Source organism: Theropithecus gelada, chromosome 12 (assembly GCF_003255815.1).
Source record: "Theropithecus gelada isolate Dixy chromosome 12, Tgel_1.0, whole genome shotgun sequence".
NCBI lineage: Eukaryota > Metazoa > Chordata > Mammalia > Primates > Cercopithecidae > Theropithecus > Theropithecus gelada.
Window position 1 is genome coordinate 51,112,727 of NC_037680.1, and position 27,866 is coordinate 51,140,592.

At 44.5% G+C, this 27,866-nt stretch overlaps 1 protein-coding gene across 3 annotated transcripts; it reads right to left on the bottom strand.

The window, feature by feature from the left end:
- Positions 1-10,665: 10,665 nt before the first annotated feature.
- On the bottom strand, positions 10,666-27,534 carry CHRNA1 (cholinergic receptor nicotinic alpha 1 subunit). 3 transcript variants are annotated; one of them, XM_025404943.1, is made up of 9 exons: positions 27,418-27,534; positions 22,593-22,738; positions 22,436-22,480; positions 20,665-20,774; positions 17,725-17,920; positions 17,010-17,247; positions 13,313-13,536; positions 11,652-11,891; positions 10,666-11,328 (listed from the first exon to the last, which is right to left on the bottom strand). In XM_025404943.1, the coding sequence occupies exons 1-9, from the start codon at positions 27,458-27,460 to the stop codon at positions 11,197-11,199; spliced, it is 1,374 nt and encodes a 457-aa protein (XP_025260728.1). In that variant the 5' UTR covers positions 27,461-27,534; the 3' UTR covers positions 10,666-11,196. The 3 variants fall into 3 exon arrangements, with proteins under 3 accessions (XP_025260728.1, XP_025260729.1, XP_025260730.1); XM_025404944.1 differs by lacking the exon at positions 11,652-11,891 and having other exon boundaries at positions 10,673-11,328; XM_025404945.1 differs by lacking the exon at positions 20,665-20,774 and having other exon boundaries at positions 10,673-11,328; positions 17,725-17,784; positions 27,418-27,472.
- Positions 27,535-27,866: the final 332 nt, after the last annotated feature.

Here is a 27,866-nt window from a genome sequence, read left to right on the forward strand (position 1 = left end):
CCTGGGGAAGGAATTATTGTCCTTCCCCAGTTAATAGTCATGCAGGCAAACAATTGTCAGCTGATTTATTTAATAAAATGACACAAATGATTTGAACATAAGGAGTTGAAGTTGGCCAGAAAATGTGGGATCAAAGCAGAGAAGGCCTTGAATGCAACCAGGAAGAACTGGCATCAGGCAGTGATTCTCTCCCACAAGGAATGAGGTGGAGTCACACAATTACCCAAGAGCTTCAAACTGGAATGGGCCTTGCTGTTTCCCCAGATGTTGGTGGATTTTGGTGAATGTCAATGTTCAGGATAGAAAAGACAGACACTGATACTACTGCAGGGATTCAGATATGAAGCAGTGACAATGTAGGCCGGTGTGGGTGGCCATGGGAATGACAAGGAGGCGGCAAATTTGAAAAATAGGAAGTAGGCTTGGAAAAAAGGTGGACTAGCATAAATAAAGGAGATGAAGGGGGCTTCCAGAAGTTAATGACAATGTTAAATCACGCGAAAACATTTCTATCTAAGGAGGATTGCCTCTCAGCGTAGCATGTCCCTTGTCTATGTTTATGCCACCCCAATTAGATTGCACCAGAGAACAGAGCCTAGCACTCTTCCGTTTTCTTTATATCTGGGGCATCTACCCATAGAATGGGCTGGTGAACAACAGGGCCTCAATTACTGGTTGACCAATTCCCTTGGGCTTGGGTAGAGACTGTTGTCTCTTCAATTTAATGAACATTGACTTTGTGTTCACTGAGTGATGGGTGCTCTGCAGAAATTAGGAGAAAATCCATGCCATAGAAAACAGCTTATGGGTTAATGCAACTGTGAGGACAGGGAGTTTTTGTGTATTAGACAAGTAAGTCACTACAATACAAGACTAATAAGACCAGTGCTTTGCTGGCCCAAGATAGAGACTTAGGCCTCTGAAGGTGAGGGATTCAGCATGAGTTTATGAATTTGGATGAGCTGAAACAAGTCTTGGAGGTTAAAGATGGGAGAGGGGAGAGGCATCTCAGAAACAGAAGCAAAAGCAAAGAAAAGGATGTATTGACTGCAGCTGAGAGGTTCGCGTTAGCACTGCAAGCAGAGAAGCCTACCCGATGTAGCCACACTCTTGACAGGTATGTTACAGCCAAGCATTTAGAACCTTTATTAGATTTTAATCATGATGCTTTTATTGGGCATGATACCACCATTAAAATTATTTTGTGTTGGAAAAATGAACTAGAAATGGGATAAGAGACTTGCAAAAGTAAGACAGTGGCCCAACCATGAGCTCAATCTGCAGTCAAGTGACACAGGTGAATGCCTAGTGTGGCCTTGGAACCATCCTCCAGGACTCTCAGGCATGTAGGGTAGGATAAAGAGCAGCAGGCTGAAACAAATGCGTACAGACACATGTTTCTGCACTTGAATAACAAGTCACCCAGGCCAAAAGAGGACCCTACCCTCAGCAATCGCCACACCAGACCCACACCTAGTTTGTGCCTGTAAAAAAAGAAAAAGTTTTTATTTGTCCCAGCTTCAGGGATAGAAGGATGTGTTGCTATTTTCATTAGATATATAAAATTGACAATAACACTCCAGTGTTAAAGAAAACACCTAGTTATTGTATGCTCAAGATTTATACAACTCAGTTGATGCTTCTCTCATCTTACTTTATTGAATTTAAAATAAGGCTAAAAGAACATTAGTCCTAGAGTTGAATTAGATATAAGAACATTTATCTTCTGTTCTCAAGGTTTAAAAAGTTGCGAAGACCCAGATTCTTCACATTTCACTTTTATAGATATTTGTTGAGAATAGTCTTATAGAAAATTGTGAAAAAATGTCATTATCCCATCATTCTAACCTAATGATTATTTCAATACTTTTTTTAAGTCTATGAATGCATGAATGTGACAATCAATTCTAGCCATTAATATAAACAAATGATTTTCTAAAAATGCAAATATATAGTTTAAATTTTGATAGTTCAGCTTTACTTAGAGTACCACACCTTTTTATTCTAAGGGGCATCATGTGACCATTACTAGAACAGGGACAGAGAAACTGGATTATAAACTGATACTAATTTTGTACAAAAGGATGATGAAAGTCTTCAAAAAGATCATTATGTTATGATAATTTCCCCAAATGTTGCAGATGTGAGAGCTTTCTCTTCAACAGTAGAGAGAAATAGGAAGTAGGAAAAATAGGAGGTAGGCTCTGCTCCCCATCATGTCCTGACTTCAAACTGCACAGACAAATAGCATTATTGAGTGTGAACCTGAGCTCCTGTTGCACACACCTGACATGCCCCAGGAACCCTCATAGGCTCACAGCACCATCCTCTCCCTGCCCAGTCAGCCAGCCTCCCTCTGCCAGGTCTCCCGTGTATGCAATCCTAATGTCCTTTTTGTTTTGTTCCCCGCCCCCTGCCATCTTTCTTGAGGTGTGATTAACAAATGCAAATTTTACATATTTAAGGTGTGCAACGTGATGATTTGGTACACTGCAATCACAGTAATTAACATATCCATCTCCTCATGTAGTCACCCTTTGTGTGCGTGCGAGGACACTTAAGATCTACTCTCTTCTCAAATTTTAAATGTCTGATTCAGTATGATTAACTATAGTCACCATGCAGTACATTAGATCCCAGCATGTATTCATCTAGTAATTGAAGGTTTGTACCCTTTGACCAACATCTTTGATTTCCCCTGTGCTTCCCAATCACTGCTAACTACTATTCTATTCTCTGTTTCTGTGCGGTCTACATTTTTAGATGCCACAGATAAGAGAGATCATGCAGATTTTTCTTTCTCCGTCTGGCTTATTTTACTAAGAGTAATATCCTCCAGGTTCATCCATGTCACAAATGACAGGATTCTTTTTTTTTTTTTTTTTGAGACTGTGTCTTGCTCTATCACTCAGTGCAGGGGCTCCATCTTGGCTCACTGCAACCTCCTTCTCCTGGGTTCAAGCGATTCTCCTGCCTCAGCCTCCCAAGTAGCTGAGATTACAGGCATGTACCACCACACCTGGCTAGTTTTTGTATTTTTAATGGAGATGGGATTTGGCCAGGCTGGTCTCGAACTCCTGACTTCAGGTGATCCGTCCACCTCAGCCCCCAAAGTGCTGGGATTACAGGCATGAGCCACCGCATCCAGCCAGGATTCCTTCGTAAGGCTAAATAATATTCCTCTGTGCATGTACACACATCACATTTTCTTTACCCATTTACCCACAATGGGCACTAGGTTGACTCTGCTATCTTGGCTATTGTAAATAATGCTGCAATAACATAAGAGTGCAGACAGCTCTTTGAAATGCTGATTCATTTACTTTGGTGCTTATTTTGCTGAGCATAATGTCCTCCAGGTTCATCCATGTTGTCACAAATGACAGGATTACAGGCTTGCACCACCACGCCCAGCTAATTACAGGCTTGCACCACCACGGACAGCTAATTTTTTGTATTTTTAGTAGAGATGGGGTTTCAGTGTGTTGGCTAGGCTGATCTCGAATGCCTGACCTCAGGCGATCTGCCCGCCTCAGCTTCCCAAAGTGCTGGGATTACAGTCATGAGCCATTGTGCCCAGCCAGTATTCCTTCTTAAGGCTAAATAATATTCCTCAGGGTGTGTGTGCGCGCGTGCCCACGCGCATGCACGCGCAGTGTGAGGCAGTGTGAGGAGTGGGAGTAGGAGGGTGTGCTAATGTGATTCCAGATCACATCAATCGCAGGAGCCAGTAGATGGAGCAGGCCGAGGGAGGTGAGGTGGGATGTGGAGAGAGAACGTGGAAACCATGAAGGACTTTTTCATCTACAATGTACAGGGGTTCCCCTTCTCCCTTTGCTAGATCTAGACTGTTAGAGAACAGCCATTCTAACAGGTGGGCCTATATCCCATTCTGCATTGGCCTCTAGCCCTTCCATCCGGTCCCCTCGGAATCACTCCCCTTCTCCAGTTCTTGTCACTGTACTTTTCTGGCTTCTTGCCTCAGCTAGAACACGCCTGAGAAATGAACAGCTTGAAGAGCTCCCATTCAAATAAAACGCCCTTCCTGTGACCTTACACTCCATGCTCACTCTTGCCTGAACTCTCACTGCCTGTCTCACTCAAGAACTCCTGATTGGGCACAGTTGCTCCTTCCTGTAATTCCCTCATTTTGGGAGGCTGAGGCAAGAGGATCGCTTGAACCCAGGAGGCTGAGGTTGCAGTTACCTGTGATCACACCACGGCACTCCAACCTGGGCAGCAAAGCAAAACCCTGTCTCAGGAAAAAATAAAGAGCTCCTGGTCTTCATTTCTTCACTCCCCGTTTCCTCTTTAACACAGAGCCACCTGGCTTCTGCCCTGCATGTTACCAAAACCTCTTTAGCTGAAGCTCATGACTTTGGCCAGTGACTCCTGCACAACAGACCTTGAGCCCCCCTTTCAGTACTTAGTGACAGCGCTCTCAGATGACACAGTTGACGGGGCCCTCCATGGTTTCCACATCCCCTCTCTCCCCATCCCACCTCTCCTCCCTCAGCCTGTTCCATCTCCTGGCTCCTGGGATTGATGTGACCCAGAATCACGTTGGCACATCCTCCTCTTCCCACTCCTCACACTACCTTAGCAGTCACCTCAAGCCAAGATATTAGATCAAAATCTTTACCTCCTTCCCCGGCCTGTCCTCTGAGTTCTAGATGCCTGTTCTAGATGCCTGGGGACCAGAACCTGGATGTCACACGAGAATTTTACATTAAATATGATCAGCCCTTAACTAATCACTGCTTTCCCATTCCACAAACACCTGTTCTTCCTGACCTGTCTTTACAAAGAATCGCACGCTGGATCCCCTGACTGGACCCTCCTGGTCATCTCAGCACCTGCTTCCTCTTCCCCATCCAGCAACCAGTCCAGACCCTCCTCCTGGACATCTCTCAAGTCTGTCCTCTGCTCAGCACATACTCTGCTTTGGGCTCAGTTCAGGTCTCTCAGTGGCTCTCACCTGGCTGGTTTAGAAGCTCAATGACTGTCCCTGCCTGCAGACCTACCCTCTCAGCTCACCTCTCATGTGGCCATCCATGCCTCTGGTCCCATCTTTGCTAATATCCTCCCGTGGATTCTCACTGCTTCCAGGTAAAGTAGTGTTTCCTGGACATGACACCCAAGGACCTCCCGACCTGTTGCCTTATCTCCCACCCTGTGTGCTCCCCAAAAAGCTTCAGTGTCTCCAACATACCCTGTATCACACCACACAGACACACACCACACAGACATGACCCACCCTCCCCACAGCACTCTGCCTGAAACATCCTCCCTCTGCCTCCTTCCCCAGGGCCACTGCCTGTGGTCTTGCAGGTCATGCATCTTGGCTCTGGGTGCACTATGGGCATGTAGTATGATGTTGGGGTACCCTGAACTTTCATGTGCATGACCTCAAAAACTATGTGACAGCCCACACTCCCCTTGTTGCCCAAACTTCTGGTCATCCTTCAAGAATAATACTTCTCAAGGGTGGTCTGAGGACCCCAGCAAAAGAACTATGTAAGGTGCCTTCTAAAAACAGTGCTTCCTGCCAGGCACAGTGGCTCACACCTGTAATCTCAGCACTTTGGGAGGCCAAGATGGGAGGGTTGCTTGAGCCCAGGAGTTCAAGACCAGCCTCGGCAACATACCCAGTCTCTACAAAAAACAAAAACAAAAACAAAACAAACCAGTGTTTCTGGACCCACAGGATGAGAATAGTTGAGGAATGAATGAAAAGGCAGGAAGAAAACAACAATGATGTTGTTTGTGATTATGAGTGCTGAAAATCTCCATGTCCTCGTGTAATCATTACAAGAAGTCAATGAAGGCCCTTTAACAAATGCAGAGACTGAGGCTCAGAAAGGTTAATTAACTTTCTTCAAGGTCAAACAGCTAGTAAAATAGAAAATGCAGCATTTGATTCTAGGCCATTAAAACTTTAAAGTCCAACTACCTGCCTATACCCTGCTGTAATGGTTAATTTTAGGTGTCAACTTGACTGAACTAAGGAATACCTAGAGGGATGGTGAAGCACCACTTCTGAGTGTGGCTGTGAGGGGGTTTCCAGAGGAGGCTGGTGTCTGAGTTTGGTTTGATCTTCTCCACCCTAGGAGTAGATCCATTATGTTTATGACATTATGCTGCTTGGACCTTTATGAGCATGAAGTAGCAACTACTATGGACTTGTTGGTAAGTAATTTGCATGTCAGGGGGTGGAAAATAAATCCAATCAAAATTTAAGGGCCTTCTACCTCTGAAATTTCTAGGAGTCCAGTGGTATGGAGCCTGTTGATATATCCCTCGTAAGGTGAAGCTTAAGTTGTTGCACCTGGTCTCTTCTACAGCCAAGAAAAAGGCACACTGCCTAGTGGGCCTACTTGGATTTTGGAGTGAACATATTCCTCATTTGGGTGTGTTACTCAGGCTCCTCCACCAAGTGACTGAAAAAGCTGCCAGTTTTGAGTAGAACCCAGAATAGGAGAAGGCTCTGCAACAGGTCCAGGCTGCTGTGCCAGCTGTTCTGCCACTTGGGGCCATACGATCCAGCACATCCAATGGTGCTTGAGGGGTCAGTGGCAGATAGGGAGGGTATAGGAGAATCACAGCAGAGGCTCTTAGGATTTTGGAGTAAGGCCCTGCCATCATCTGCAGGTAAGTACTCTCCTTTTGACAGATAGCTCTTGGCCTTGGTAGAAACTGAATGCTTGACCATGGGCCACCAAGTTACCACACAACCTGATCTGGCTATCATGAACTGGGTGTTATCTGATCTACCAACCCATAAAGTTGGGTGTGCACAGCAGTGTTCCATCTTTAAATAGAAGTAGTATATACATGATCAGGCCCAAGCAGGCCCTGCAGACACAAGTAAGTTACATGAAGTGGCCCAAATGCCCATGGTTTCTCTCTCTCCGCCTGCGCCCGTGGCCTCATGGGAAGTACCCTATGATCCGCTGAAGAGGAAGAGGAGGCCAGGTCCTGATTCACAGATGGTTCTGCACAATATGCAGGCACCATCTGAAAGTGGACAGCTGCAGCACTATGGCCCCTTCCTGGGACATCACTGAAGGACACGGGCGAAGGGAAATCTTCTCAGTGGGCAGAACTTCAGGCAGTGCACCTGGCCATGCACTTTGAATAGAAGGAGAATGGCCAGACGTGTGATTATATACTAATCCATGGGCTGTATCCCATGGTTTGACTGGCTCGTCAGAGGTTTGGAAGGCACATAATTGCAAAATTTGTGACAAATCCTGGAAGAGGTATGTGGGTAGACCTCTCGTGTGGACAAAGGATGTGAAGATATTTTTGGCCCATGCCAATGCTCACCAAAATGATCTCTGCAGAGGAAGCCTTTAATAATCAGGTGGTTAGGACGACTTGTTCTGTGGATATTGTCAGCCTTTTTCCCCAGACACCCCTGACATGGTCCAATGTGCTCATGAACAAGGTAGCCATGGTGGCAGGAACGGAGGTTATACGTGGACTCAGCGACATGGACTTCCACTCACCAAAGTCAACCTGATTACAGTCACCCACTGAAAACCCAGTCTGCTAGCATCAGAGACCAAAGATGAGCCCCAATAGGGCACTATTTTCTGAGTGATCAGTCAGCTATGTGGGGGCAACTTGACTACATTGGGCCTCTTCCATCGTAGAAAGGGTAGCATTTCGTCTTTACTGGAATAGACACTTACTGAGTACTACAATACTGACACTGACTGGAATAGACACAAGGATATGGATTTGCCTTTCCTGCATGCAATGCTTCTGCCAAAACTACCATCTGTGGACTAATAGATGCCTTATCCATCATCATGATATTCCACACAGCATTGATTCTGACCGGGAAACTCACTTTGTAGGCGAAGACATGTGACAATGGGCTCATGCTTATTGAACTCACTGGTCTTACCATCTTCCCCATTATCCTGAATCGGCTGGCTTTATAGAACAATGGAATGGCTTTTTGACATTGCAGTTACAGCACCAGCTAAGTGACAGCATTTTGTAGGGCTGAGGCGAGGTTCTCCAGAAGGCTGTATATGCTCTGAATCAGTGTCTAGCATATGGTCTTGTTTCTCCCATAACCAGGATTCGTGGACTCAGGAATCAAGGGGTGAAAATGGGAGTGACACCACTCATCATTATCCCTGGTGATCCACTAGTAAAATTTTTGCTTCCCATTTGCACAACTTTATGCTCTGCTGGCCTAAAGTTCTTAGTTACAGAGGGAGGAATGCTTCCACCAGGAGACACAACAATGATTCCATTGAACTGGGAGTTCAGACTGCCACTTGGCCACTTTGAGCTCCTTATGCCCTGAGTTGACAGGCTAAGAAGGGAGTTATGGTACAGGCTGGGGTGATTAACCAGACTTCCAAAAGGAAATTGGGCTACTACTCCGCAATGCAGGTAAGGAAGAGTGTGTCTGGAATACAGGAGATCCCTTGGGGCATCTCTCAGCATTAGCATACCCTGTGATTAAGGTCAATGGGAAATTGCAACCCAATTCAGGCAGGACTGACTACAAATGGCCCAGACCCTTCAGGAATGAAAGCGTGGGTCACCCCACATTGAAAAGTGCCATGACCAGCTGAGGTGCTTGCAAAGGGAATACAGAATGGGTAGTGGAAGGAGGTAGTTACAAATACCAGCTATGACCACACAACCAGTTACAGAAATGAGGACCATAATTGTCATGAGTGTTTCCTCCCCTTTGTTAAAAATACATTTGTATGTATATATACATATATTAAGCAAATATCTTTGTGTTCACTCCTCTCTCTTATGTAGCATAAGATATTGACTTTATATCAGTATTGAAGTATTGTTAATTTTACATCATAGTATTTAAGTTATGGGATCTCACGGGAGGAGTAAACATCAATCAAGGACTTGACCTCCTTTCTGGGGCAGGGGTTAATGCATTTTTGGTTGGATGCAGGATAGCTGTATCACACTGAGTGAACTATTAACTTGTTATTGTCTTTATTTGGAGACCAAGTATGGCTTAAGGAGATGGGTATGGGTGCCAAGTTGACAAGGGGTGGGTTTGTGATGGTTAATTTTAGGTGTTGACTTGACAGGATTAAAGCATAGCTAGAGAACTGGTAAAACATCATCTCTGGGTGTATTTGTTTCCACAGGAGTCTGATGTGTCAGTCAGACTGAGTGGGGAAGATCTGTCCTCAATGTGGGTGGGCACCATCCAGTTGGCTGGGGGCCCAGATAGAACACAAAAAGGCAGGGGAAAGGCAAACTTGTGTCTCTCTTCTTGGAGCTGGGACACCCTCCTCCTCCTGCCCTTGGACATCAGAACTCCAGGCTCTCTGACTCTTGGACTCCAGGACTTAGACTGATGTTCCCTCTGGGTTCTTAGGTCTTCAGCCTTGGACTGAGGATTATCCCATGGGCTTTCCTGGTTCCGAAGCCTTCAGATTTGGACTGAGTCATGCTACTGGAATCCCAACTTGCAGACAACCTGTTGTGGGACTTTTCAGCCTCATAGATATATTTATGATGTCTCATATGTATTATTTATTTTCATCTTGTAAACTTTAACCCATAATATAGTTTACTCTACAACTAGAAACTGTGATACACACACATATCTTATTGGTTTTGTGTTTCTGGAGAACCTTGACAAATACAGTTGGATTATGGTGATTTGGAGGCCGTCAACTAAGCCTGGCCTGTAGCTGCACAGTTTCTAGTTCTTGGGTAAACTATATTGTGGATTAAAGTTTTCAATGTGAAAAGAAATCATTTTCTCTTCTACTTACTTCTTCAGAATTTTAGAAATGGTGATGTGTAATACATTTCTGGTTTCATTTATAGGACTTGAACCTCGAACATGATTGGAATAAGGGCTGGTAGCAGGGGGAAGGCAGGAATTTTAATTGGGAAGACAGAAGGATGGATTTTTGCTGAGACTGAAATTCTTGAAAACACTGAGCAGAGTTACAGGATGGCCTAGATGGAGCCAGGGGTGGCTGGGAGAGCCAGTGAACAGATGAACTGACCCAGCCTGGAGCTGCTTTGGAATCTCAAAGTCTGGATTCAAATCTTAGTTCTTCTAGTTTGAGCAGAGAACTTTACCTCCCTGAAATTCAATTTTCTCATTTGTAAAATAGGGACATTACAGAATTTCCCTGAAATTTAGTTTTCTCATTTGTAAAATAGGGACATTCTAAGATTTTATGAAGGGTATGAGGATGAAGTCAACCCATACAGGCAAGACGATTTCCACAGTGCCCAGGCCCTACTGTTAGGACTTGTTTCCCTTCAGACCCTGATCAAGCCCAGGTGCCATATGAGACGGGTAAACCTTCTCTGACTTCTCAGGTCTAGAAATCTGCTTTAAAATATGGGATTTTGATCAAGGGCAGTGGCTCACACCTATAATCCCAGCACTTTGGGAGGCCAAGGTGGGCGGATCACTTGAGCCCAGGAGTTTGAGACCAGCCTAGGCAACATGACAAAACCCTGTCTCTGCAAAAAATACCAAAGTTAGTTGGGTGTGGTGATGTGCACCTGTAGAATCACCTGAGTCTGGCAATGGAGGCTGCAGTGAGATGAGATGGGGCCACTGCACTCTAGCCTGGGTGATACGAGTAAGACCCTGTCTCAAAAAACAATCAAACAAACAAAAAAACCCATGGATTTTTGATGCAGTTTGCATTTTAGTTTATTTCATTTCTACTGCTTCCTCTCTCTCTGAATCAAATGCCTTATCTCTTTAGGACTGGTAGATGGAGTTTTATTAGTAGGTACAAAACTGACTGTTAAGCAAAGGATACACTACATTTTAAAAAGAACATCAGCAACTCCCTAGTGGTCTCGTGGTTAGACAAAATAAGTAAACACATAAATATAACAGCAATGACAATGCAACAGAAAACCTCAGTTATCCTGGGAAAAACTTCCAGACACTGGAAATGAACACTTTTTTAGTGATTAGTTTCATTTACTAAAGAGGGTTCACTCTTCAGGGAGACAGCAGAACTAAAGGGAGAAGCAATGTGAAAACACTTCAAGGCTATAAACTTACATAAAGGTAAATCTTATCAATAATAAGTACAGAAGATTACACGTTTGATAAGTGCGAGTGTAGCAAGCAGACAAATCTTCCTCTCCTGCCCTTCTTTGCTCTGGTAGGTTCTGGGGCAGAGCTAGGCTCAGCTCACTTTCTGCTCATCCTTGCTGATTTAATTCAATGAGTCGACCTGCAAACACGGCTAGGGTTCCGATGATGCAGACGAGCATGAAGACTCCAAGGAGAATGTGGTCCATCACCATTGCAACGTACTTCCACTCCTCCGCTGCCTGGGAGAGAGGAAAATGTTAGACAGAGTCTCCCTAAGGTGGTTTCTGGACTCACAACGTTTGTGCTTTGCATCATCTAAGGGCCCTTTAATTTGTAGATCTCTAAGTCCTGCCATCCCTTGGCTGACATTATCTTTATTTTTTGAATAGATTATTTACAAAGTGATAACTTACTAAGGTGGTCTAGAGGTGGTCACCAGGGTTCATCTCAGGTCAGTAGCTGCCTGTTGTATGCCACCTACTTGTCAAGTCAACTCACCATCTGTGCTTATGCATTTGACCATTTAAACCCAGAGGCGTGGATTTCAAGCCACAAAGCTTACATTGTTAGACTCCTGGTCTGACTTCATGGTCTCTGCGATGTACTTGATGCCCTCGATGGCACTTTTCACCTCGGGGTGTTTGATCAGGGGAGAGTGGAAGCCCATGGGTGGAGGCCCTGGCTTTCCAGAAATGTCGGAGATATCGATGTCTTCTGTAAAAATCTTTTTGTCTTGCTTTTCTCTAGATGGTCTTTTCATTGTGGAGAAAAACATGATATTTGGGATAGTGTCGATAAAAACCTAATACAGAAAAGAAATCCATGCATGAGAATTATTGTCCACAAGGAAAGCATAAAACTCTGTCTTTGAACTATCAGTGTGATTTGGGGCAGGTCATTCAGTTTTTCTGGGCTTCAGTCTTCTTGTCCTTAAAACAAAAGAACTATACTAGATTTTTTCAGAGATCCCTCTGTATCCTTTCTGTGAAATGGCTATGGTTAACAGCGACGATTCTGTAATGTGAGAAGTTCGCCACCGGAGGGAGCCCATGTGCAGTCATCGACCTGGGGCCACCATTGAGCTTAAAAGCTTCAGGATCCCTTACAGGTATGGAAACTGCCTTGGCAATGTGTCACCCGGATCAAATGGTTAAAGAAGGGGCGCCTCCACTTCAAATATATCCCACAAAACAGCTAGACTGTTTTCTTCTGTTTCCTGTTCCTGAAGAAACTGCAGTACAGGTATTGCCAGGAGCCGTCTAACAGCCTTTACAGAAACAGGGACTCTTAACTCTCCTCTTAAAAGAGTACATTGTGAGCAGTAGCTTCTTTTGTCAATTCCTGACAAATATTTTACATTCTGCACAAAAGATCCTGGACTTCAGTGTCTCTGTTAAGTTTTGTCAAAGAAAGACATATTTGAAATGTTAAATTTTTAAATTCAGTAACGTAAATATTTGAGAGCAAGTCCGTCACTAAAAGTCACCTTTTGACCCTCTCTTATCAGGAACCCCCCCATCTCTAGCCCTCATTCTATTCTCAACAGATGATTTCACCAGCAAAAAGCCAGCCAGTCTGTTCACAAATTGGAAAACATACAAAAGAAATCTCGAGAATTTCACGGCATTTCAATAAAAAGAGCCGTTTGTTGATCTTCTCTAATTAAAGAGATTCTTTAAACTTGAATTTGAAATGAGCTTTGTTAATTCTGTTTTTCTTTTCTCTCTGGGAAGGCTACAGGAGTGAGTTATTCCTAAAAAGAGGCCAAAGAAAGTTCCTTCCAAAAATTCTAAAGCCCAGAAAGAACTCAGTTCCAGCCGGGCGCGGTGGCTCAGGCCTGTAATCCCAGCACCTTGGGAGGCCGAAGTGGGCGGATCACAAGGTCAGGAGATCAAGACCATCCTGGCCAACACAGTGAAACCCCTTCTCTACTAAAAATACAAAAATTAGCTGGGCCTAGTGGTGAACGCCTATAGTCCCAGCTACTCAGGAGGCTGAGGCAGGAGAATGGCGTGAACCCAGGAGGCGGAGCTTGCAGTGAGTCGAGATCGTGCCACTGCACTCCAGCCTGGGCGACAGAGCGAGACTCCGTCTCAAAAAACAAAAAAAAAAGAACTCAGTTCCTAAATAGCCCCAAGTATTAGCTAGAAACCCATTGGTTCCTCGAAGGGGAGGCCTGTAGATGTGCCCCTGCGTGGAGTCTGCAAGGGCCTCCCCACTCACCTTCCGCACCCAGTCGGGCATGACATGGGTGCTGGGTGAGCGGTGGTGTGTGTTGATGACGATGACGGTGATGATGATGGAGGCAATGACGAACACCATGGTGAACAGCATGTATTTTCCAATCAAGGGTACAGCACTGGACGTGGAGGGGATCAGCTCCACGATGACCAGAAGGAACACAGTCAAAGACAGTAAGACAGAGATGCTCAGAGTCATCTTCTCCCCTGGAAAGACAAAAAAAAAAAAAAAAAAAAATCCCACAACCACCTATCTGGGTTGGGCTGCAGTGTTCCTCCCACCCCACCATTTCTATGTGGAAGTCCTGAGTCCTGGGACCTCAGAACTTGACTCTATTTGAAGACAGGGACTTTAAGGAGGTAATTAAATGAAAATGAGGTGATATGGGATAGTGAGTAATCAAGTATGACCGGTGTCCTTATTAGGAGAGGAATTAGGACACAGATGCGTGGACGGAAGGCCATGGGACACAGGAAGAAGATGGCCATTACAAGCTAAGGAGAGAGGCCTCACAAGAAACCAACTCTGCTGGCACCTTGATCTTGGAATTCTAGTCTCCAGAACTGTAAGAAATTACATTTCTGTTATCTAAGCCTCCCAGTCTGTGGTGTTTTGTGTGGCAGCCCAAGCAAACTCATTCACTGAAACCCAAGGGTAAGAGGAATGTGACCGACATGTTCTCAAAGCATTATTCTGGGAAATCTCAAAGCATTTTTTCCTGCAGAATTTCCTGTGTAACCTCCATACCTTAACTTTTCTGACAGCAGCCAGTGGCAAGCATTTCCATTAGAGGCTGCCAAGCAGAAAACGGAATAATATTTCATCATGCTCCAGATTTCTGATCCTTGGTGGAACCCAGGAAACTGATAGGAGTTCTGGGTGGACAAGCTGGACTCGGTGTGGCATTTCCCATCTGCAGCAGGATGCATTAAACCTCATAAAACTGAATCACCCCTGGCCTACTTATTACCCAGCAGATGAATGGGCAGCCTGGAAGTACACGTTTCTTTCTGTTATTAAGGGAGCAAGCTGTAAGACCAAAACCCAAGAAAAGGACAAAATCCGAAAGGCTAAGGAGTTCTCCTTGGCATCCTGAGTGATCTTCTGATACGGTGGTTTCACACCACTCACTGTCTCATTTTCATGTAAGAGGAAGTTTGTCTTCTCACTTACTTCTTGTTTTGTTTGTTTTGTTTTGCATACTAATGGAGCAGGGATTTCCGCAGCCCCCACCTCTTTTCTGCAGACCCTTTGATCTCAGGAGGGTTTTGGGTGGGCAAACTTGGCAGCAGGAAGGTCAGGGGCTGAATGGCACTGAGGTATTTTTGTGAGGCTTGACCTCACAAATGAATATTTGTTGAACAAATATTCATTGAGTAAATGAAAAATCTTTTACTAGATGCAGCAGAGAAGCTCTGGGAGGGACTTTCCCTGGGCTGGCCTTGCTGTTGGTGCTGCTGGAAACCCTTGTGTTACCCTGCTTTCAATGATGAAGCTTTCCCCTACTGGCTGCTTCCAGATTCTAGAATATGTATAGAATATGTATGTGTGTATAGGATACAGCGCGGATGCTAACAAGATATTGTCAATTCTACCTGGTGGGTAGGAAAACCTTTCCAAGTGAAAAAGAAGACAACTACAAATACAAAATATTTGTCCGCTTATATAAAATTTCTTGATTAATAATAATTATAATAATAATAGCCAACATTTATCATCAAGCATAATCTTTGTCCTAAGTGCTTTTCTTCTTTCTTTCTTTCTTTCTTTCTTTCTTTCTTTCTTTCTTTCTTTCTTTCTTTCTTTCTTTCTTTCTTTCTTTCTTTCTTTCTTTCTTTCTTTTTCTTTCTTTCTTTCTTTTTTTTTGTGACGGAGTCTCACTCTGTTGCCCAGGCTGGAGTTCAGTGGTGCCATCTCGGCTCACTGCAACCTTCGCCTCCAGGGTTCAAGCGATTCTCCTGCCTCAGCCTCCCAAGTAACTGGGATTACAGGCATGTGCTACCACACCTGGCTAATTTTTTGTATTTTTAATAGAGATGGGGTTTCACCATGTTGGCCAGGCTGGTCTCAAACTCCTGACCTCAAGTGATCCATCCGCCTCGGCCTCCCAAAGTGCTGGGATTACAGGCGTGAGCCACTGCATCTGGCCCCTAAGTGCTTTTCAAGTGCAAATCATTTAAGGTTTATAGAGACTCTTGTTAGTTCCTATAATGCCCCGACAGTGTTTTTATTTTTAAAAGTTTCATTTGAGGGCCTGGTGCAGTAGCTCATGCTTGTAATCCTAACACCTTGGGAGGCCAAGGCAGGGGGGATCACTTGAGGCCAGGAGTTTGAGACTAGCCTGGGCAACATAGCAAGACTCCATCTCTATTTATTTATTTTTTTAATGTAAAAAGTTGCATTTGATTAGAAGGTTGAAAAAATTGTGTTTGCGATAATTTATTTAAAAATGAGTGCAGGGCAGGCACAGTGGCTCACACCCGTAATCCCAGCACTTTGGGAGGCCGAGGTGGGTGGATCATTTAAGCCCAGGAGTTTGAGACTGGCCTTGGCAACATGGTGCAACGCCGTTTCTACAAAAAATACAAAAATGAGCCAAGTGTGGTGGCACATGCCTGGAGTCCCAGCAACTCAGGAGGCTGAGGTGAAAGGATCACTTGAGCTTAGGAGGTTGAGGCTGCAGTGAGCCGTGATCACGCCACTGTACTCCAGCCTGGGCAACAGAGTGAGACCCAGTCTCAAAATAAAAACAAAAACAAAACCCCGAATGCAGTCACTGGACCATGCACTCTGTGGGGTGAGGCACTTTCTGTCTTATTCTCTACGGTCTATCTGCCACATAATATTTGTTCAGCAAATATTCATTGAGTAAATGAATAATCTTTTTTCCTAGTTGGCGAGTTGGATTTAAAGTTTTGTGGGTGTGTTTTTAAGTCATTTTGATAAAAATTGCTACCTGTCATAAGCTGGAGGTCTGTCTGTAGCATCTTTCTTTTTTCCAAACTTGTCTGCCGTAAATGGTTTATGAATAGTGACTTGCGGGCAGGCAGATGGGTACCCTTTCGTCCTTTCTGGTAGATGGTTGTTGTTTGATAAAATTATGTCACAGATATGATTACTCAGTAGGAGGTGAGTAAGTTGTCTAGGCTGATATGTGAGAAAGAATAGCCACTTGGGAAGTAAGGTCTTGTGTGTGAAGATGCCGCCATTTGGAAATAGATTCTGCATATCTCTATATGCAGAATCTATTTTCAAGTGGTGAGCAGCGGGTAAAGGAGCAAGACCAGGATTAGTCAGTATATAGAAGGTGACTTCATCGTGGAAGTGGCATGAGAAGTGTCTGGGATCACACACCTTACCCAGCACATTTCTGGGCACACAGTTGGTATTCAGCAAATAGGTATTGGTGGTTAATGTACTTTAACCAGCCTGAGCTACAACGTGCATCTTGAGGGTCATGTTCAACTCCCTGCCGCTCTGGATGTCTGCCCCAGCTGTGAGCTCCATTCACAGTGACTCTCACCACTGCACACGCCCACTCAGCAAATGCACCCTCCTAATGATGATGGTTCGGGTCGATCTGCCTGTTTGTTAGCACATGATTATTTCTGGCTTTCCCCAAAATAGCAGCACGAGACCCATCAGCGTCAGCAGCAGCTGTCATGGCAACCGCACCCACCTGAGTCTGTGGGCAGGTAGAATACCAGGCCAGTTAAGAAGGAGAAGAGCAGGCAGGGGATGATGACATTGACGATGAAGTAGAGGGGCAGGCGCTGCATGACGAAGTGGTAGGTGATGTCCAGGTAGGGGGTGTTGGGGCAGCAGGAATAGAACACCCAGTGCTTCCAGCCTCGGGACTCCTTGATCACCCACTCTCCGCTCTCCATGAAGTTGCTCAGGTCTGGCTGGTCACTTTCCTGAGAAAGGAAATGAGGTTTCAAAATCCCAGGCAGGTCACCCTGATGAGGGGCAGCATTTTGTAATCAGCAGTGACAAGGCCACAGATTCCAGCTCTGTGGGTCACACACCCAGGAGGGACTCTGGGGCACTACTTCTTTGGGGTCTTAGATTCCTTTCCTATAACATAAGGGGGTTTGGACTAGTAGCATTCTCCATTTTGGCTACACATTCAAGTCACCTGGGAGCTTTAATACATATTGATGCCCTACCGCCGCCCAGGCCCATTACATCAAAATTTTTGAGACTGAGCCTGGGCGTAACAAATTAATTTAAGCTCCCATTTTGTTCTCCCTTGCCAAACAACTCGAACCATCAACCTGGATGATTCCTGAGTTCTAACTGGTACTGAGAGCCTATGATTTTCCAAGGAAAAGTTGGAGACCCGAATCACACTTTTCCTGAAACCACCCTTATCATATGTGGCCACCACCTACCGGGTTGATGGCCACGACAGAGCCGTCATAGGTCCAGGTACCCAGCTTCATGCTGCAGTTCTGTTCATCAAAGGGGAAGTGGGTGACGATGATCTCACAGTAGCTTTTAAAGATGGCTGGAGGTGTCCATGTGATGTGGCCAGTGTGGTCCAGGAGCACTTTGGTGAACTTGACAATAGCAAAGTCACCATCTGCACTACAATTGGGATAAAAGAGGAAAATGGCTCCAAGTGACAGATGAGCATTCCATTCCGCTTGGGAATGTTAACAGGAGACAGCTGTTAATTATTCAGGTGCTAATTATAGAAGCGCTCTTTTGGGCAGTGTCACTTCTTATCTATTGCAATGTTTCCCAAACTTGATAATAAGAATCACTGGGGTGCTTGTTAAAAATACCGAGTCCTGCACACCCTCTAAGTAAACCCTGAATCTGAGTATCTGGGAAAGAATGTAGGAACCCACAGTTTTAAAGAAATAACAGGTAACGTGGGTCCACTGCATCCCAGATTATTTTTCCAGCCCTCAGGAGTATTTGTAATGTTAATCTTCATCTATTGCCTCCTTGAGGTACTGTGTTGGGGGAAAAAAACAGGAATTTTACATAAAAGCACCTCCAGGGGCTCGTTACTGTGACAAGCAGGTTAGGGAAGGGGCCTCCTACTACTTTTGTTGTTGTTGTTGTTGTTGTTGTTGTTGAGACAGAATCTCGCTTTGTTGCCCAGGCTGGAGTGCAATGGTGCAATCTTGGCTCACGGCAACCTCCACCTCCCGGGTTCAAGCAATTCTCCTGCCTCAGCCTCCCAGGTAGCTGAGATTATAGGCGCCCGCCACCACACCTGGCTAATTTTTTGTATTTTTAATAGAGACTGGGTTTCACCATGTTGACCAGGCTGGCCCTGAATACCTGACCTCAAGTGATCCGCCTGCCTTGGCCTCTGAAAGTGCTAGGATTACAGGAGTGAGCCACCGTGCCTGACTGGCCTACTGCTTTTTAAAGAACGATTTAGAACTCTCTGGAGTGGAGTCACAAACTCAGATACCTCCAGGGCCAGACAGGTGAGGAATGAGTGCAGGGTGACACTGCTGAACAGACTGCCCCTCTCTCCTGTCAGGAAGGTGCCACCTTGCAGTGTTCCCTGATGTGTTCATGTGGGAATGAAGGCCCAGTCTTGCCAGATTTGGATTCTTCCTCAGAAGCTGAAAACCTAGATTTTTTTTTTTTTTTTTTTTTTTTTTGAGACAGAGTCTCGCTCTGTCACCCAGGCTGGAGTGCAGTGGCGTGATCTCGGCTCACTGCAAGCTCTGCCTCCTGGGTTCCCGCCATTCTCCTGCCTCAGCCCCTCAGAGTTTAAGGTTACAACGAGCTATGATCACACCACAACACTCCAGCCTGAGGAACCGAGGAGAGACCTTGTCTCAAAAAAAATTCTGGAAGTTTCAATGTTGGATTTTTCTAGAGAGGCTAAAAACCAGATTTTAATGTGATATTTCTTGGTTTTCAACTGTTGGCAATGATTTATTATTTTTAAAAATACAGACAACATGGGAGGTTCTAAAAAAACAAAATAAGCCACTTCTGCTGGCCTTATTCAGTGGACAACTTACTCTTTCCATAAACAACAGTCTGTGTTCAAGGGATTTAGCAGAGGGCAGGGTGTTAGAATAGGTGTTGAATGGGCGGGATGGGGTCTGTCTCAGTGGGATTTCAGGGACATCATGGCATATGTTGGTCCCTCATGTCATAAATCAAGATGTTTTCTTCCCGTTGGTTTTTCCTTGGGACTGAAGTGGGCTCTGTACCTGGAAAACTGTGTGGCACTGGACCCACCCAAAGCAGCCCGAAAGGCAGAGTCATAGGATTATCTTAGTCTCTCCCAGTAAGCAAGTAAAACAGAGTTCTCTCCTCACCAGGGTGTCCCTGAGTGAGTTTGGCAAAAGAACCAAAGGATTTTAATTGCTCTTCTCAGATTCCTACTGGAAGAGAAACTGAAAGATACTTTATCAGCCCATTTGTCCAAAAAGGTTACACAAATGATCGAAAAATTTGGCTCAGACTTGAACCCCAGGTATAATTGGACAACATGTGGCAGAAAATCGAAGCTTGAAAGGGCCTGCCTTAAAGGGTATGGTTTTCATCCACTAGCCCTGTCACCTTCCCTGAGTCTGCTAGGACACACAGCTTGTAGACCCCCAACACATGTTGTATAATGTCAGACCATAAATCCTCCGGGCCGGTGTCGCATGCTTCTGCCGGGGAAGGATGCTTTTTGAAAATGAGCATTTCCTGACAAATGAAGGGCGTATGCTAATGAATGTGTCATTAGACTAGCACATCTTGAATAATATTATAATTTCACAACATGCAGTCTGTCATGGGGCCCAGTGGACGGGCAGTGAAGGCATCCCAGGCCAACAGCAGCAGTGGGTGTCAGGAGGGCGTTCAGGATGTGATGAGTAACAACCCCAGTAGGCTCAGAAATATTTGGTAGGGAGGACACTGGATTCCAAGGAACTCAGCGATAGGGCATTTGGGTGCCTTGGAAAGTTGCCACACGTGCTTCAGGGGCTCTCAGGGATCAAATGTCCCCCACGCTCAGCCTGGATTCAATTTGGCTGCAGTAATCCTTTCTCTTTAAGTCATGAGACACCGTATGGCATCCCTAGCCCATCAACTTGGCTCTTAGTTTAGAGTGATTTATTTTTTTAATTTTCTAGAGACGTTGTCTTGCTACGTTGCCCAGGCTGATCTCAAACTCCTGGCCTCAAGCAATCCTCCCACCTTGGCCTCCCAAAGTGCTGAGTTTATAGGTGTAAGCCACCATCCTGGGTGATTTAATATTAGCAGTGGTGAGAAGCATTCCGAGCGCGCAGCCCTTCCATTAGGGCACTTTACTCCACCTGCCCCAGGAGCGCCCTCCACCGCCCATGCAGTTTGCTCACTTGTTATAGAGAACAAAGTCTGGGCGCCAGATCTTTTCTGAAGGAATGTGAATTTTTTTCACACCGCCATAGTCATCTGGATTCCATTTTAGGTTGTAATCCACCCATTGCTAGAAACAAAGACATACAGCTAATTAAAAAGTCAAAAACAGGAGATTATTAGATTTATTTTTTAAATCTAAGATTATCAAGAGCCCTGATGTGCATGGGAATTCAGTATTGACAGAAATTGTGCTTCCATAAGAAAAGTTGGATTCAGAATTCAGCTTTCACTTCAGTAAATAAGAACAGCAAACAGCACTGATGATGTGCTCACACTGTTTCAACCACCTTACCTATATTAACTCATTTAGTCCTCACAACAATCCCATGAGGGAGGGTGATTACTGACCTCATTCTACAGATGAGAAAACAAAGGAACCCCCCAAGTCACGCAGCTGGGAGGTGGCAGATCTACCATGTCACCTTGTCCACCCCCAGGAAAGGAGAAAGATCCTAGTGTGAACATTTTCCTCAAGCAGGCAGCATCATTTTTAAAAAGTACCATATATTTTTCTACATTATAAAAGTAATGGCTGGGCGTGGTGGCTCATGCCTGTAATCCCAGCACTTTGGGAGGCTGAGGCGGGTGGATCACCTGAGGTCAGGAGTTCGAGACCAGCCTGGCCAACATGGTGAAACCTCATCTCTACTAAAAATACAAAAATTGGCCAGACGTGATGGTGGACACCTGTAATCCCATCTACTTGGGAGGCTAAGGCAGGAGAATTGCTTGAACCTGGGAGGCGGAGGTTGCGATGAGCTGAGATCGTGCCATTACACTCCGGCCTGGGCGACAGAGTGAGACTCTGTCTCAAAAGAAAAGTAATACAGGTTGAGGATCCCAAATCTGCAATCTGAAATGCTCCAAAATCCAAAACTTTTTGAGCACCAACGTGACACTCAAGGAAATGTTCATTGCAGAATTTTGAATTTCAGATTTTCAGATTTGGGATGTTTAACTGGTAAGTATATGCAAATATTTCAAAATAAAAAAAAATCCAAAATCTGAAACACTTCTGGTCCTAAGCATTTTGGGAAAGGGGTACTCCACCTCTATGTGCCCATTGCAGCAAACCTGGAAAGCACAATGCTATGGGTTCAGTTGTGTCCCCATAAAATTCACGCTGAAGCCCTAACTCCCAGTATTTCAGAATGTGACCTAATTTGGAGATAGGTTCTTTAGAGAGGTAATTATGTTAAAATGAAGTCATTAAAATAGACTCTCATTCATTATGACTGGTGTCTTCATAGAAAGGGGGAATTTAAAGATACATACATGTATTTAAATATACATATATATCATACGTATATGTATTACATACACAAGAAGAACGCCATCTGAACATGAAGACAGTCATCTACAAGCTGAGGAGAGAGGCCTAGGACAGATTCTTCCTCACAGCCCTCAGAAGGGACCAACCCTGCCAATACCTAGACTTTGGACTTCTATCTTCCAGAACTGTGAGATGATAAATTTCTGTTGTTTAAGCCACCCAGTTATGGCAGCCCTAGCAAACTAATACACACAGAAAAAGCCCTAAAGTTAAAAAAAAAAAAAAAAAAAAAAAGCAAAACTGAAACCAAACAGGATCCATGCTTTCACCATCTCAAAATATCTACTTTCAACATTTTGGTATATATCCCTGTTACCCAGATTGATTTCCTCTGGGCCCAGGTTTAATTTCAGGTGAATAAAAGTGACATATATGCGATTATCTGGCTAAGTTACCTGTTTCAGACGCACATTGGTTGTCACGATCTGATTTACTTCATCCTGGAAAAAAAAATAAGGCATCATTTTTTGGGGGGAGAGAGGGGACCCAGGGGAGGAAACCCAGGGGTGAGAGGTCCGGGTGTGTGGGCAGCCCCCAGTGCTCTTGTCTCACCACATTGATGAGCTGTATCAGCTGCAGGCCCACGGTGACCTCCACGACCTGGTGGTGGTCTTCCACTGGCCGCACCACGCTGCTGTAGTCTTTAAATAGCTTTGCCACCAGACGGGTCTCATGTTCGGAGCCCAGGACGAGGCCAGCTGAGACAGCAGATGACACCCACACTGTCAGATTCTGCTCCCCACCCTCCAAACACATGAACATGATGGAAGGCACACAGCCCTCCTTGTTGAAAGGCTCCCAAATGCAGCCGTTATTGCTGTAAGTTGTTTTCCAATTACAGTTACTGGTGCAGTCCCTTACCCGGTGACAGTGGGGTATGCCAGATAATCACAACACTTGTACTTTGGACAGGTGACATTCCTTAATACAGCCTGGCTGAATCAAGTTTGCCAGGTACACACACACACACACACACACACACATACACACACAGGCACACACACACACAAACGAAAAAAAAGCCCACAAAAAAGTCAATCTCAGTGTTTCAGAGCAGTGTAATGAAATCTTGTACTGGCTGCGTCAGATCTCATGATGCCATGAACAGCCAAAATTGATGCTGGTTCAAACCCTCTAGAGTGGCCATAATTAACAAGTGGAAAATAACAAGGGTTGGGAAGGTTGCAGAGAAACTGGAACCTCATGTGTTGCTGGTGGGATTGTAAAATGGCAGTTCCTCAACAAGTTAAACACAGTTACCATACGATCCAGCAATTCCACTCCTGGGTCCACACCCAAAAGAAGAGCAGCATTATTTACCATAGCCAAAGGGTGAAAACAACTCAAGTGTCCATCAACAGGTAAATGGATGGACAAATTATGGTATACATATGAACTATTATTCAGACAAGTAAAAGGAATAAAGGAATGATGTACTGACACATGCTACAACATGGATGGAGCTTGGAAACATTTTGCTAAGTGAAAGAAGCCAGACATAATGGGGCAAATATTGTATGATTTCATCTATATGAAGTATCCAGAATAGGTAAATCCATACAGAGAGAAAGCAGAGCAGGAGTTACCAGGGACTAGGGGGAGAGAGGGATGGGGTGAGACTCCTTAATATGCATGATGTTTCCCTTTGGGGTGATGAAAACGTTCTGGAAATAGATAGTGGTGATGGTCATATAACATGTGAATGTACTTAATGCCACTGAATTGTATACTTTAAAGTAGTTAAAATGGTAAATTTTATGAAATGGGTATTTGACCACGAGTTTTAAAAAATACCACTGCTGGCAGGTACACGTCCTAGTTAAGTTGTTAAAGTAGAGTGAAAACTGTGCTTTGTTGACCTGGGTTTGGGGCTCCTACTTGGAACACGAGCGATTCCAAGGAATCTTTACTACATTTCCTTCAGGATAGTGAGCAATATCATCTAATATTCTCAGAACCCACGGCCCCCTTTTCTGTCTACAGCTCTTTTCAATCTTCATCAGCCTCAGATGAAGCAGGCGGGCAGATATCCTCACCTGAGATTCAGGGAGGTTGGACCACTTGTCCAAGGTCATGTGACCAGTAAGGGCAAAGCTCGGTTTAGAATCCTGTCATTCTGCACTGAGCTCCTGCACTAACTCTTGATACTAACAGTGTGTTGTGAGCTGTCCTGGAAACTCACAACTGCAAGTGCCACTATTCCTAGGAGAAAATGTGTTCCAAATCCCAAGTGTCTTATGAAGGATCTTTGTAACTCAAGCCTTCTGTGCATTGGGGACTGTGTGTTCAGAGCTGGGAGAGGAAGTAGACACATGATGCATTTGCCTTCATTCACGTAACCAGATCTCCCCTTTCCGCAAGTTATTGCTGAGGCTGCAGTGCAGTAGCACAATCACAGCTCACTGCCGCCTCGACCTCCCAGGCTCAAGCAATCCTCCCACCTCAGCCTCCCCCAACCAAGCAGCTGGGACCCCATCTCTATAAAAAAAATACAAAAATTACCTGGGCTCGCACCACCACACCCAGCTAATTTTTGTATTTTTTGTAGAGACGGGGTTTTGCCACGTTGTTCAGGCTGGTCTCACACTCCTGAGCTCAAGCCATCCACCCACCTTGTCCTCCCAAAGTGCTGGGATTACAGGCAAGAGCCACCTCACATGGCTAGTTTCACAAATTTTCTGAACCCAAAATGTTCCAAGGGCACTCAGTGCCCAACCATGCAGAGATTTCACATGACATTTCCCCAAAACCATCTGCATCTGAGGACTCTTGAAGGGAATATGTTGTTTGAAGATCCAGTTTTTGCAACCACCCCATTGAGCCCCTGGGACTTGATAATCCTTCTGTCCTCCATGCATTTTCTATCCTGGGCCTCATCCCTCCCACAGTGGGGTTGCAGACTGGAATGGATTACTGAGCGCCTTGGCCACTGAATTTGAAGCTGTTGCTTTGGCCTTGCCTTGGACTGCTTATTTTTAAATGACTGTTCACTCCAGTTTGACAGGAAGAACATATTAGAAAGCAGAGGACAGAGCAGATGGTCAACATTATGTAGTAGGAGGACTACGCAGAGCAACCCTATGGCCCACTAAGAGGAAGGGGAGGATGACAGAAGCAGGCATAATCAGCATTTCAGCGACAGTCACCTCCTCCTCTCCCACCCTAGCCAATAACAAGGTGTCTGTTCCTTCCATAAGGAATTTGTAAGGAAGGAGGGCTTCATTTCTTAGATTGGTTCACTGGTATTCTTTTCTTTTTTCCTCCCCAAAGCAGGGTAGAGTGATAGAAAACTCACAGGACTCAAAGTCAGAACTCTATGATTCCCTTCCCAACTCCAATATGGCCTGGAGAGTTGGATTAGTTCTTCACGGATTCAGTGAATCACAGCAAATACTTTTGTAAAAAGGTAGGGCATAAATAAACAAATATGCAGAGAAAATATTAAATAATGTCAAATCTCCCTTTTTAGCAAGATTATATTTGTAACCTTTAGTCAGATGATGGTAACATTAATTTATTCATGAACTATTTATTGAGCGTTTACTGTAAGCAAAGCATTGTTCTGGGACCTTTGAGATATTCAAAAGTGAATCCTTCTTCCTACCCTCATGGAGATTGACATTTGTCATTTACGTAAATAACTGTGAACAAGTTGGAAAGTGATATGCCATAAGAAAGATGGCAATGAAGTGCTTGGGATTCCAGAGGCAAAGAGAAGAAAAAGTTGAAGTGAAAAGTGCTGTATAAATAGAACAGAGATCACGCTGTGTTAAGCTAACACAGGAAAAGGGTCCCTGATATAAATGACAATTTTGTCCACAAAGGACTGATTCTAAGAAGGGAAACTCAACCACAATTTCAAAGTGTTCCTTTTGTACCACACTGGTTCAGTTTGTATTTGTCTGTAGGAAATAGCTCCCCGGGCTGGTCAAAACAAAGTTTGAACTGTTACTAGTCCTTATTAGATCATTATTATCTTAGATCATTATTATCTTAACCTGATCCTGTATCTCCTGCTACCTTTGGCTAGTTCAGGCTGTGTTTTCTGACTGTGAATGTAATAAACCGAGTCTCCAACTGACCACATTCCAAAATGTATAAATTAAGTGACCTTGGGCAGGTCAGCTTTAGCTTCCTTGTAATAAAAAATTGAGGATGTTGGACTGCCTGATCTAGCTCTAAATTTCTGTAAAACACCCATGGAAATCAATGCCAGCAAACTCGAGATTTGCCCTAAATACATATCACATACTTCTTTAATAGCTAATCATGCATTTTTGGTTAGCAATAACCAAAATCCTTAGAGCTCTCTTAAGGATTTTGACATTAAAGCATATCATTTAAGAACTTTTCAGTGAGTGTCGTTTTGCACACACACACACACCAAGTCAGCTTTGATTGGACAGAGTCCAAATCCCACAGGATATAATTTATCTGAGTTTAGGCTCTTTCACTCAACTCTGCTATTTGAAAAAATTAATAATAAAGCTTTTTGCCTCTTGCCCAGAGGGCCTGTGTTTTTCAGAGCAATATTGGAAATGAAAAATCACAGGATGTCAGCCACCTTGTTTCTCAGTTAGGATGATATCACCAGTAAACTTTTATGTGAAGCAATCAGCAAACATCTCCTGTTTCCCTCTAGCGGAAGTCTGGGATTCAGGATGGTGTTTCAGCTGCTGTGTTAGGACACATTCCAGAGTAGAATGCAGGTCAAATGCCGTGCAAGGTTTTATAGTTTCAATTCAAACCCAAACCTATATATAGTAACATCCTTTAAAAAAAAAAAAAGTAGATAGGAATGCATTCATATGGAATTTCTTTTTTATTTCACAAATTCAAAAAAATTACAAAATACTTCTGTCTCTGTGGAGAGAGTTTAGTTACGATTATTAACTGGTTTCTATCTCCAGCACATGTAGCTGTCAATCAGTCCTCTTTATTATTAGAATTCTCCTGGGGCAGTAAAAGGACTTGTTAATTCCATTGTTTGTGATTATAAGGCACTGTTCTAAGTCTCTGTCATTGTTTAAATATGAACCCCAGGACACTACCATGGTCCACAAGTGGTCCAGGTCCTACAAGTGGTGCAGAGTGTTCAGAGAGATGAGTTGGCTGCCAGGCATGATGGAGGGAGAGACGTGTGTGTGTACCTTGAAGTCTTTGATCAGGCAGTTTCTATTTTAATTAGATAACGCAAACTAAAAATCTTTATCCAAAAACTCAATCAAGCTAACATCAGGAAGAAATTGACAGAGCAGCCTCTGGTTGGGGAGGATCTGCCGTTTTGTGGTCTCATCAAAGAAGCAAGACTTTGGGGGCCTCCAGGACTTTAGCCTCAAAGGAGAGCCCTCCCCCATCCCCTGACCCCAGCACTTACCTGAGCAAAGGCTAAAGAGCAGGAGGAGAGGCCAGGGCTCCATGGGCCACCGGAGCTGGTGTGGACCAGGGCAGAGTGGTGGCCTGTACTTCTCACTGGCACTCTGACTGGGCGCTTGGCTGCTGGAGGGTTTGGAAAGCAAGTCAGCTCACTAGAGCTATTGTTTTACACCACCTGTTTGCGGGAGCGACAGCTGGGCTGCCCTCAGCCCTGGAGCCTAGGGAGTTACTGGCACTGTACACCATTACAAATGTGCCTCGCTTTACACAATTGCTTACCCTTGACAAGCTGAGTATGAACTGCGTTATATTTTAAATGCACCAGGAGTCAGATCTTAATGAAAAAAAAAACGTATAGAAAGGAAGGAATTATTTTGAATGGTGAGCAAACCGCCTCCCTTTTGTGTAAACCAGAACCTCATCTCTGTGGGTTGATTTGATTAGGGACAT